Source organism: Gymnogyps californianus, chromosome 17 (assembly GCF_018139145.2).
Source record: "Gymnogyps californianus isolate 813 chromosome 17, ASM1813914v2, whole genome shotgun sequence".
In the NCBI taxonomy this organism is placed as follows: Eukaryota; Metazoa; Chordata; class Aves; order Accipitriformes; family Cathartidae; genus Gymnogyps; species Gymnogyps californianus.
This window is the reverse complement of record NC_059487.1, coordinates 6,685,741-6,697,729: the sequence shown is the minus strand read 5'-3', so window position 1 is coordinate 6,697,729 and position 11,989 is coordinate 6,685,741. Positions and strand designations below refer to the sequence as shown.

General features: G+C 60.6%; 1 protein-coding gene across 1 annotated transcript; it reads left to right on the top strand.

Moving 5' to 3' along the window:
• Nucleotides 1-1,638: 1,638 nt before the first annotated feature.
• On the top strand, nucleotides 1,639-5,531 carry R3HDML (R3H domain containing like). The gene is made up of 5 exons (XM_050907554.1): nucleotides 1,639-1,899; nucleotides 3,283-3,401; nucleotides 3,918-4,050; nucleotides 5,180-5,295; nucleotides 5,399-5,531. The coding sequence occupies exons 1-5, from the start codon at nucleotides 1,639-1,641 to the stop codon at nucleotides 5,529-5,531; spliced, it is 762 nt and encodes a 253-aa protein (XP_050763511.1).
• The last annotated feature ends 6,458 nt before the right edge of the window (nucleotides 5,532-11,989 follow it).

Sequence of the window (11,989 nt, the reverse complement as noted above, 5' to 3'; positions counted from 1 at the left end):
GCCCCTCCAGCCTGCCAGGCTTGCATTTTTGTGACCTGCAATAGTTCAGCTGGCCCCAGGCATCGTGACTGCTTGGGATGTTGTAGGGAAACACACTTGATGCTGCAGGATTGTCTATGGCTTTAAGACTTCCGCAGCCATTTCCCCTCCCTGGGGACAGACACTGGGACACCAGTCGGGCTGCCCGGGGGAGCACAGCCCGCAGAGGAAGGGCTGTTTTCCCCTGAGATGCCCCTGGCCAGGCATCGCCAGCCCACGTCAGTGGTGGGGATGCGGGCAGAGCCCCCGTGGGCTGCGGGAAGCCCTAGTCCTTGGGGAACCCACAGATGGCAGCGCCCAGCCTGGCAAGCGGCTTCGTTTCTAACGGGGAGAGCTGCTGGCCCAGGGACACGCATGGTCACCAGGTCCCCTCCCAGCCACCCCCAGAAAGGGACATCTCTGCCATCTGCTCAGCTTGCACCGAAGCGGGGTGACCCCGGGGCTCCCAGTGAGTGCCAGCTCCGCCACCGCCTTGCCAGGGCAAAACCCCCTCCGCATCCCTCACCGACCTGGATTCGCTTCCCTATCCACAGCTCCCAGCAAGACCCCAGCTGGGGGGGGATGAACAGGGGAGAGACCACTCTGGGAAAAAAACCCCAGCCATCAGCCGATGAGCAGCTCCTCTGCCCGCTGGAGAGGCAAGCCGGGCTCTGCTCGCTTCCCCCCGCCGGCACTGTGCACGGCTCAGCGTGCCCGTGTGCGCGCCTCTGCGCGCGGATGCATCCACCAGCCTATAAATCTCCTAGCAGGGCTCTTTCCAAACTTCAGGACGTTCCCCGGGGGAAGAGTTAAGATGCAGCTTTTGCGTCAGATGCCGCAGCGGGCTGCCCGGCGGGGCTAGGCTAAACCTCTCCCCCGCATCTGCCCCAGCAGGTTGTTTGCAAAGGTCAGTCCCACCGGCTGCCGCCACCGCCGCCGGGCTCGGCTGCTCTTGGCTCAGTCCTCAAGGTACGTAGTCGGGGGAACATCCTCCACGCTGCTCTGGGGAAGGGCTGGCAGGGATGCTAGGAGGTGCATCGGCTGACAGACGAGGAGATATTCCAGGATTTTCCTTTTTTTTAAAATTATTCTACTTTTGCGGTGGTTTATTTTTCTTTCCCCGAGATAAAGACTTCTCAGGATTTCTCACCGATGCTTTTAAAACTTGTCGTGCATTTCTTTATCTGTACGAGATTTTCATTTGTGTTGGGGATTTACTCAAGACACCAAATGCCTGGGAAGTTACAGAGCAGGCGAATATCTCAGCATGTTCCTAATTAGCCCCTGCCTGGCAGGTATGTGCAATAAGTGAAAAAAAGAGGAAGATTTTGTACCAATTTTGGGGTTTTTTTTAAAGAAAAAAGAAAACAAATTCCCCAGCCATCTCCCTGCTGGTCGTGGGGAATTTGCTGTGATAAATGAGGTTATCAAAGAGATTAATTTAAAAAATCTTATTTTGGGAAGAGGTGTTTGCATGGTGTTTGCAAACCTGAGTGGTGCCTGTGTTGTTTTCTCTCCTAGATCCACGTGCCAGGAGCAGGGACCGGTGATCCGCCTTGTCCTTGCTTAACTCCGTGTGGGAGCGGAAAGCTGTGGGCCGATCCCGCCAGCCGGGCTAGCATGACTGTGCTCCACTTGCACCTGTACCTCACTGCCTTGGGCTTCTGGATGACACAGCAGTCCAGCTCCTTCCTGCTGCCCAATGCTACCGAGCTCCTGTCCCCCCCCGGGGGCAGAGCCGCGGGCCTGCTGTGGGGCGCGGGGGTCCCCCGGAGCCGTCGGAAGCGATACCTCTCGCCCCGCGACATGAGCGTGATTTTGGACTACCACAACCAAGCACGAGCACAGGTGTCCCCTCCTGCTGCCAACATGGAGTATATGGTGAGTCGGGCTCCGGCAGGGTGTTTTTGGGTGCTGCAGTGGGGTGGAGGGGCTCGCCCGTGACGTGGGCACCCAACCTGGTAGGGACAGGGCACCCACACATGGGGATGTCAGGGTGCTGCCCCGGATTTGCAGCTGAACATCTGTCCCAGGGGACGTTTCATGTCCCTGGTGCAGGGCAGACCCATGCAGCCTCTGCACAGGAGGGATGGAGTCCCAACAGGGCGATGTTTCCACCCGGGGGCAGATTTAGGACCCCTGGTCCTGTGCCTGGGACATCTGGGAGCTTGCCGGCTGCGGGATAGCAGGATCTGTCCAGCCGAGCTGCAGAGGTAGCATTAGGGGAAGGGAGGTGGCTACAAGCATGAAAAGCTCAGGTCCCAACCCAAAGCCCAGGTGGGAGCCCTCCCCTAACTGCAGCTGGGAGGGACGGCCCCGTCCCAAGCTCCAGGGTCCCTTGGGAGCGTGCCCAGGGATTCCAGCCCCTGGGAGAAGAAACATGCAGGAGTGGGCCGGAGAGAGGCTGCGCAGCCTCACCGGGTCGGGCACCTCCTCTGGACCATGGCCACCCTGGGCAGAGCTTTCCCCAGGTCGTCTCTACCCTGCTTGGAGCTCCTAACCCAGCTCTAGAGGGAGGAGAAATGGGGAGCCACCAAGAGGAGGGATTTCCAGCCAGCACAGAGTGGGACCCTCGGGGCAGGAGGTGCCACATGCTGCTCTGCTCCCAGGGAGGGGATTGGAGCTCTGATGGAGCAGCTGGGTGATTCCTGGATGCTGGTTTGGGAGAGGCACGCGTCAGCCTGGCTTGCTGGGTACCAGAGCAGGTCAGACGTGCCTGGGAGCATCCTGCGCTGCTTCTTGCTTGGCCTAAATTCCTGCCTTCCAAAATAACTCTCCCAGGCATCTGCCCAAAGCGGTTCGGGTGAGGAACCTTTAAATAATGCATGAAGGAACCAGCTGTCCTCACTGGTTAGTCTGCAGCCAGGGCTGTGGTGGAGGGCTGGGTACAGCTGCGAGCTGCAGCGGCAGCACAGGGCTGTGGAGTTTCATCCCTGGGCTCAGCTCCACCTTCCGCAGAAGGAGCTCGTTCCCAGAGGGAATCACACACACAGGGCTTGCACTGCTTCAGAGCATCCGTGCTCTGCCGGGGCAGCGGGCACCCAATGTGCCCAGGAGCCGTGGTGGGCAGCTGGGGTGGTTCATCACTGTTGGACATGCTGCCATGCTTCCCCTGGGCTTTTTCCAGCCTGACATGTGAGTCATGTTTTTTGGACACCCATGGGTGCTCAGAAATCCCCCTGAGCCCAAGGGAGCGGGTTTCCTCTTTTCCCCCCTCTGGGCACCCAAAATCCCTGCCTGCCCTTTTCCTTTCCTCCTGGCCAGGTGTGGGATGAGCGACTGGCCAGGGCAGCGGAGGCGTGGGCTGCACGCTGCCTGTGGGACCACGGCCCCCCCCAGCTGATGAAATACGTGGGGCAGAACCTCTCCATCCACTCGGGCAGGTGAGTGCCCCGTGGGCGGAGTGGGCACCTGGGGACCCCCTGCACCCCACGATGCTGGAGGAGAAGGAGGAGCAGCAGCAGCCCCTCAGTCGAGGAGCAGAGAGGTTCTGAGCTGGGGTTGCAGAGGACTGAGATGCAACCAAGAGGCACATCAAACCCCCCGGGGTGGAGGAGGAGGGTCCAACTCTTGCAGCAGGGTAAATGTGGAGAACCACAAGTGTGTGCCTGCTGCTCATTTGGGGAGTGCGGCATTAATCCCCTCTCTGCGGGGCACACGGACCAGGGGGACAGGGGTCCTGGATCTCCAGCATGCAATTGAGCGCTCAGGTGCCTCCAGTGAGGGCCAGGTCTTCTGGCCTTGGGCACAAGTGGACTTGGCACAAGGACGTCATTGCCCCTGCCCCATCCCGCTTCTCTCCCCCATTCCCTCTATGTGGAGCCTTCCTCTCCCCCTTCTCCCTCGCCCACGACCTCCAAGGTGGAGGAGGTCCGCCTTACGCATGGCACCTTTTGCAGGTACCGCTCCGTTGTGGACATGGTGAAATCATGGCACCAGGAGAAGCAGCACTACTCCTTCCCCCACCCCCATGAGTGCCACCCCCGCTGCCCCTCCAAATGCAGCAGCTCTGTCTGCAGCCACTACACGCAGGTGAGCACCACAGCCCCCCGCAGCCCCCCACAGCCCCCCGGGACCTGGCTGCAAACCGGGGGGCAGCTCACAGTGTCCTGGGCTGCTGCAGCACCCAGTGCAGCGAGCAGCTCTTCTCCCAGCAGCAGCTGGGATTCGGGATCGAATCCTGGCAGCTGCCTGCTTCAAATCAGGCAGCAGGGCTGGCAGCAGGCAGCGTGCCTGCCGGAGGGGTGCAGGCAGCTGGCGGCGATGCCCTCCCACCCTGGGCCCCCGCGGGAATCGGGCTGCTTGCATGGAGGTCCCGGGGGCTCGCAGCCCACTGGAGCGCAGCTGGGACCTTCTGGCCAGTTGGCTGGGAGGTTTTAATTTTTTTTAAGTTTTTTTCCCTGCTTTGGCCTTTTTCTCCTCATTTTCCCACTGGCACCTCAAAGGTGGTGAAGAGACAAAAAAAGCCCCTTTATGTTTTTGCCAAGCATGAATCCTCTCCTCTGTGACGGAGCAGCTTTATAGCACCCAGCCTTGTCTGGCTCCCCGGGAATGCAGCCCCTTCCTCCCCTGGCACATCCACCGGCAGCCTGGCCAGCACAAGGTGGAAAACCTCCCTCTGCTCCCCTGCTCAGTGGCAAAGCTGTGCCAACCCCTAATTACCTCCTCTGCACAGCTCCAACCTTTACCTGAGCATCTGCATCCCCATGCAGCTCGTCCGTGGGGATGCTCGGGGATGCTGCAGGTTGCAAATGGGCAAGATGATACATTTTTTAAGGAAGAAATTCAGCCTGGAGAGGCTTTAGGAGGAGCTTCTGGTTCTGATTCACCTCCCTGTGTGCAGGGTAAGCTGCCAGCGATGCTTCAGGGTGAGGGTAAATCGCAGAAGTGACCCAGACTCTGCTGCTCATTGAAGTGAGCTTGGCAAGACAGCCCCTTGCAGGGCAGCACAGGCTGCAGGCAGAAGAGGGACAGCGAGAAATCACCCTCTGGTGACAAAGCACTGCCTGTGATTGGCACAGCACCCAGCCCGAGAAATTTGGGTGGGTGGGATGCGGTTCCCTAGGGGGAGGGAGCCCTGCGCTGGGATCCTGGGGTGACTGGCTGCGGGAACCCTGGGCCGGGTGGTCGCCGACAGCAGCTATTCTCTGTCCCGGTGCAGATGGTGTGGGCATCCTCCAGCCGCCTGGGCTGCGCCCTCGGCACCTGCACCAACGTGCGGGTGTGGGGCAGCACGTGGCGGCACGCCGTCCTCCTCGTCTGCAACTACGCCATCAAGTAAGTGTGTGGAGGGAAGCCCTCCCGTGCCGTCCTCCCTCCTTGCTCCGGTGTGGGCAGCGAGGTGATGGCGCTCAGAGGTGATGCCCTCCTCTCTTTTTAGGGGCAACTGGCTGGGAGAAGCGCCGTACAAGGTGGGGCGGCCGTGCTCGGCCTGCCCCCCCACCTACGGCGGGGGCTGCTCCAACAACATGTGCTTCACCGGACTTAAATCCAACCAAGTCAGCTGGTTCTAGGGCTGCAGCCCCATGAGGAGCCCCTGGGAATGGGGACGGGGTGAACCAGAATTATTTATAACACTGACCCCCCCAGCAGCCCAGCTGTCCAACCTGCTTCATCCCTAGTGCCGAGTAGGAAACTGCTTTTTTAACACACCTCTCCAGCAGCGCTTGCGTTGTCTGGCTGCTTCCCGCTTTGGGCGGAAATAAGGATGGTTCAGATCCCTGTTACTTGAAATAGGGACAGTTTGGGGATGCCCGGAGGGAGCGGGGCTGGCTGGCGTGGTCCCTGCTTCGCGGGCTCGGGGGGCTTTCCCCACTGCCCACCGCCTGTGCTAAGGCAGAGGCTGGTGTAAGTGAATACCAAGATGTTCCCCTCGTGGCAAGTGGCTGGAGGAGAATTTGGGAGCTCTGAGCGTGCCCCCACTCCACGGCAGCCCCTCTGGCCACAGGGCCCCTGGCTCTGAGCTCCCCAATAAAGCAGCCTGGAGACCCCCGTGCTCGTGTCAGTCCTCCCTCACTCGCAGCCTGCAGCCTCAGGGTAACACTGAGCCGGCGCCTCTGCTCTGGTTTTTGGGGTAAACAGCGAAGGGGTGCAGAAGCCCTCGGCAGGGCCATGGGCCACGTTCGCGGGAGACGGCCGGGCGCTTTGCTCCATCGTGTGGGAGAAGCCAGCACTGCTGGGACACCAGGTGATGATGATGCCGGAGGGCCACAAGCTCCCTGTCCCACCCAGGCTGTACCACGCCGCCCCACTGCCCTGCATCACCCCCAGCGCCAGTGAGCACCCCGTTATCCACGTCCCCTCCCTCTCTAGGATCTCTCAGCACTCAGCAAACTCAGGGGTCCCCAAATTCCCAGGCCTTGGGTCTCAGCCCCCAGCTGCCCATTCCTGTGCCGCAGCCCACTGTGTCCTGGCAGCCCCCTTCCCTGCTCACCCCTGCCCCGCTGCACGCTCCCTTGGGATGCGCTTTTCCATCCAGAGGAGCAATGTCCCTAATTTTGTCCCCTCAGGGCTGCAGGGTTTCGGTAGGCAGGGTGCTGGGGGGTCCCGGGACTGGCAGGGACCCCTCAGTGCCTCCTCCAGCCTGGACCCTTCCTGAGATGTATGGGAGATGTGGGAGGCCCTGCGCTGCCGGCCGATCACTTTTTCAGCTCCAGCTCTGGATCCCCCATGTATTTGGCATCACCTCAGCAGCACCTCTTGCACGTGGCCCTGCTTGCCTCAGTGCAGCCCCTCGGCAGCAGGGGCTGCTTCTGCCACAGAGCCATCGGAAGCACAGGGGCTGCCACAGCCCCACAGGGAGGTTGGGGACCACACCTGCATGCCCTGCCACCATGAGGTCCCCAGGGCTCCTCCTGGGTGCTGCGGTCCCAGAGGGAGCACAGATGTCCGTGAGCAGCTGTGGCACCTTGCGAGTCCCCCCAATTTGGGGAGCAGAGGGAGATGGGGAGGAGCTGCAAATGCCCTGCACCCTGGCCCCACACTCAGGGTACCACCCTGCATCCTGCCGCCACATCCCCGCGGCTCCCCATCCCCAAGTGACCCCTCTGGTTTTGCACTGAGGGGACAAGTCTCAACCCACGGCTGGGACGTTTGGCTCCTTGTGCCTCGGCCAGGCTCTGCTCTGCCCGTGCCAGTGGGTGCCAGCCCCCACGGCTCATCCCGTGGCCCCTCGCCCGCAGGCAGGGTTAGCCCCTTGCCTGCAGGCAGGCTCAGCCCTGGTTTTCCCATCACGGGTGGGTGACAGCACAGAAACCGGCAGCACTCGGGGCACTGCGGAGCCGGAGCCAGACGCCTCGTCCCCCCTGCAGCCGGGGGTGAACCCCAGCCCGGCGGCTGCCCCGGCCTTGACACCGGGTGGAAATGGGAGCCCCAAAAGAGTCCAGTAAAAGCCGTGTTTGAGTTTCTAGCTTGGCAGCAGTTACTATAGCTACAGCAACGGCACCTTGCAGATTGGTTTCCATAAGAGCTTGGTTACTATTTAACATCTCCACCCACATTAGCCCTGATTAAGCGAATCAATAAGATAACAGGAGAGGCAGGTTTCCTCGCCCTGCCTCTCTGCGCTCCCTCCTGCCTTCACCTAGTTCCTTAGTGAAAGACATTTTTATTTATTTATTTAGATTTCTTTTTATTCCTCTACTTCCTCTGGTTTTCACACCAAGTCCCCATAGCCGGCGAGACATGGTCAATGTAAGCACCCAGCTAAGCGCTAAGATGGAGGCTCCATATGGTGAGTACAGCGTTTCCATCGCCCGCGCTGCCGCCCCGGCGTCGCTCGCGGGAAGCGGGGCTGGGAGCGGGCAGCAGCCCCGGCCCCACGTCCCAGCCCCGCCGCGCTGCCCGGCCCCCACCGGCTCAGGCACCTGCAAAGGCTGGAGATGGAGGCAGAAAAAGGGTCCCCGACTGATTTTTATATAATATAAATACATATATATGTATTTTCTCTCTTTCACTTTGCTTGGCTTGAAGAAGAAGGCACATGCCCGAGGGAGCAGAGCGGTCTGACCTGGCAGAGGGGCTGCTGCAGGGTTCGCAGCAGAAGTGGAAGCAGTTTAGAAAGGAGGTGACGTGCTGCCTTAGGACACGCAGCCAGCCCCAATGCCAAGGCTGCGGGCAGCCCGTGGCACGCCCGGGCTGCGGGAGTGGACGCTGCGGGCGCCCGCCGGCACTGCTGCTCTCGCCGAGGGCCGGGGCCGGGCTGGTGTTAATGCTGGGCAGGTTTCCCAGCAGGGACCGCAGTGCCTGGACGAACGGCAGCCTCCAGTCTCTGTGGTGCAGAGCATCGGGCGGCACGCTGCTGCCCGGGGCGCCCCGGCCGCAGGGAGATGCCCGCCAGGCCTGTGCCCATGCTCTCTGCGTGGCACAGTGGGTTCCAGCCTGGGGTGGCCCCACGCCGCTGCCCTCCTTGGCTGTGCCAGATGCCAACTGCCAACAAATGCACATGGGCACCGGGGGCACAGGTTCCCCTGCCCGGGCTCTCGTCAGCCCGACATTACCCTCAGGATGGGTCCAACTGTGCCCGTGCTGCAGCTTCCCCGCAAGGCAAGGGGCCAGGGCTGGTGAGGTCCTGTGTGATCAGGGAACCCCAGTTCCCAGGTGTGGCCAGGGTGCAGAGTGAGGCTCCAGCAGATGAGGTCTCACAATTACGAGGTTCTCCATCATGTCCTGTGGCTCTCCATCACTTCCCCTGGCTCTCCATCACGCCCCATGGCTTTCCATCACTTCCTCATAGCTCTCCATCACTTCCCCAGGCTCTCCATCACTTCCCCTGGCTCTCCATCACGCCCCATGGCTCTCCATCACGTCCCCGGCTCTCCATCATGCTACCTTGCCTCTCCTCGCCGTATTTTTCACGTCCTGCTCCTCTTCTCCTTTACCACACCCCACCCATGAGCACACCCAGCCCCACCAGCCCAGGCTCCAGCCACCACGTGTGCTGCAGCCAGGCCCCAGGAGGGCTTGTGGGACTCCCAGGCCACCTCCTTGCACTTTGCTCATGGCCCCGTTTTGGGTGGTGGCTTCTCTTGCTCCAGGCCTGCAGCCTCCTACAGGTGCCACCTCCAGCCCTAACCCACCCTCATGCTGGGCATCCACGCTGCAGCAAGGCCCCGTGCCTCCTTACCCCAGCCCCCAGCACTTCAGTACTCTCCAGATCACTTTCGTTTCGGCTCACATCGCCCCATGGTGAGCCATGGCCAGATGCGGGGCTTATTGGCATTCCGGTGGGTCCATGGCCTATTGCAATGGAAACGTGTAGGAATTGCATAGGATCTGCACTAGCGTCGCTGGGCTGAGCTGGAGCAGGGAGCTGTAGTTAAGCAGTTACGAAATGCTGAGGTTTAGCCCATTTTTATCAGGTTGCTCATTTGTACATCCCAAGCCCGCAGGAGCCAGGGCTCTGGAGGAGCTCCCTTCACCCATGCCTCTGAGCTGCAGGAGCCAGCAGCCGGTCGGGGCCTCGCATAAAGCTGGACTCAGAAAAATGTTGAGGTTTTGGTCTGTTCAGTGCAGGTTGTGGTTTTGCGTCCAGCTGGTGCTGCTTGGACAACGTGCAAAGAGCCGAGCGATGAAGTCTGCTTGTGAGCATGTAAAACGAAGGCTTGATGCCTCTGAGATGTACAGAGGGTCAGACCCTGGAGCGAGGGCACCTCTGTGGGCTGCCCCAGCAGAAGCAGGTGCTGAGCATCCTCCAGGCTGAAGCCCCACGTGAGTCTCTGCTGTTGGTGGGGAGATGGCTCCTGACCCACCGAGCTCGCAGGGACTGACTTCTGCCTCATTAGCAGGAGAAGGGGAGGCTCAAGTGATGTTCCCGTCAGCCTGGGAGACACAGCAGTGCAGGGTGGCCGGGTCTGGGTGTCCTCAAATCCCGGATACCTGTGTCCTGCTGTGCCCCGGGGTGCAAAGCCAGCCTCATTTCTGCAGTGAGCAACAGGCTTCGCCTGACAGATGCAACACAAGGAGCTGAACAAGCTCTTTAATCACTTACGATTAAGTTATTCTGCCCACTTGCAGCTGGCTTTAATGCGAGAAGCCGCTTGCCAGCCCCAGCACATCAGTGACCTTAAACACAGGCAGGCGAATCTTTCCACCACTAATTTTCTCCTAATTTTTTTTTTTTTAATCCTAGTTTTCTCCTAATTTTTCAGCCTGAGGGTCAGCGACCAAGCCACGGGCTGAGCCGGGGCAGGCGCAGGCAGAGCCGGGCGCCGCGGGGCGGCTGGGGAAGAATCGCTGCACGTCCCACCTGCGGCCGCTCTCCCCATCTGCTCCCGTGGCCAAACAAAGGCGCGCTCCAGCCAGCACCCGCTGCCTGCGAGCCTGCAGCGGGGCCGGGCTGCTGAGCCTGGGGCCTTGCAAGGGGGAGAGAGAAAAATAACAAGAACAAAAAAGCGAGACAGGCCTCCCAGACCAAAGTGAGAGGAAGCGCAGAGTGTTGGCAGAAGGAGGGGAGTCCTTGTAAATAAAATGGGTGAAAAAGTTATCCAAATAGAGGCGAAGAAGGGTTGGCGGGGATGGGGGACCCGGCAGTGCCTGGCTTCCCCGGGAGCCTGCAGCGCCGCGGGGCTGGGGCTGGGCTGGGGCTGGGCAGCAGGGTGGCCACAGCAGCCGGGATGTGCCATGGGGCAGATGGCAAAGTGGTGGCCGAACCCGTCCCAAGGTCACCGGGAAGTTTATTCCCTTGCAAAGCAATGGGGGTGCTCCACGCAGCGGCAGCGGTGCTGAGCCCCAGCCGTGCCCGCCAGCGCTGCCCTCGCAGCCAGCCAGCTCCCAGCCCTTGGCAGGACAGGCCACCCCAGCGGGCATTGCACTGGCGTTGCCGGGGCTCAGCTGGTGGACACACACCAGGGTCCACCAGATGAGTCTTCAGCCTTGGAGGGGTCATATAGTTATTTTCAGTTTCCTTTGACAGATGGAAAGATTTTCTGATTTTTCCGTCCCCCATCCATCTCAGGGGCTTCAGCATTTCAGCATCCATTTGAAGCCAGGGATATGTTCTAAGGGGGGATCTGGGTGCCGGCACTTAGCCTTGGGACAGCAAGCAGGTCTAGCCTGCTCTTTGCAGCAGTGGCATCAGTAGGAGCAGAGAGTGGGTCATCCCCCCGCTGCAGTTACTGCAACCCTCCCCATCCATCCCTGCCCGAAACCGTCACCAGCATTCCCCCTAAACCATACCTTGGGGGCACTTATTTCCCTCCTATCAGACCTGTACCTTGTGTAAAGGACTTGGAGGACGCCCTGCCAGGCGCTAACAAAGGTGTCCTGTCCCCAGCACCTTGCATGGGTCCCTGGGTGAGAAGGGAGTGATGCTGCAGCTCCTGGAAAGCCACGGGGCTGAGGGCACGTTCAGCATCCTCACCAGCACCCGCTGAAGACGGGCTGTGAGCTGGAAAGGGCTCCTCCAGGCACGCTGGTGCTAAATCCCCGGGGGAGGCTGCAAATGGGTGTGCAAGAGGCTAGGGGATGGAGAGGGGGCAAGGGCCCTCTCCTGGGCAGCGAGGAGGCGACAAGCCCCCGGCTCCACCTTTATCCTCCCAACAAGACTCGGGTGCAACTGGGGCAATTGCCCTCAATCCCAGTGCAGGCAGCACCGTTGCTTCGTATTTTGGGAGCAGCTCTCGGAGCCGGGGATCCCCGGGGCCAGTGGTTACAGCAGAGACCGGCGCATGATCGGGGCCAGCTCAGTAAATCAGCTTTAGAAATCAGCTGAAAAATGTGAGACGTCAGAGCTGCTCAGGCATTTTGGTCAGATGTGGTGAATAGTTTCAGCTGAAGAACATAAGAGGAGGCAGAACTGAGCTTTTCCGCTGTTTAGTCCTTGTGCTCTGTGTTCATGGCCTGGAGGCCGTCAGGGACCGGTGGGTGTTAGGACACCTGGCAGAGCCCCCTTCCCTGTCCCCACTCCTGCTGTCCCCGCTGGCTGTTGGGGTGGTCGTAACACTGGTGCTGGCAGGGTCAGCACTTACCAGGG

Excerpts from the sequence above, each read along its gene's own strand:
- R3HDML (XM_050907554.1), top strand. The coding sequence starts at position 1,639 with ATGACTGTGCTCCACTTGCACCTGTACCTCACTGCCTTGGGCTTCTGG. Across the intron at positions 4,051-5,179 it reads TCTGCAGCCACTACACGCAG|ATGGTGTGGGCATCCTCCAG; the intron begins GTGAGCACCACA and ends GTCCCGGTGCAG. Across the intron at positions 5,296-5,398 it reads GTCTGCAACTACGCCATCAA|GGGCAACTGGCTGGGAGAAG; the intron begins GTAAGTGTGTGG and ends CTCTCTTTTTAG.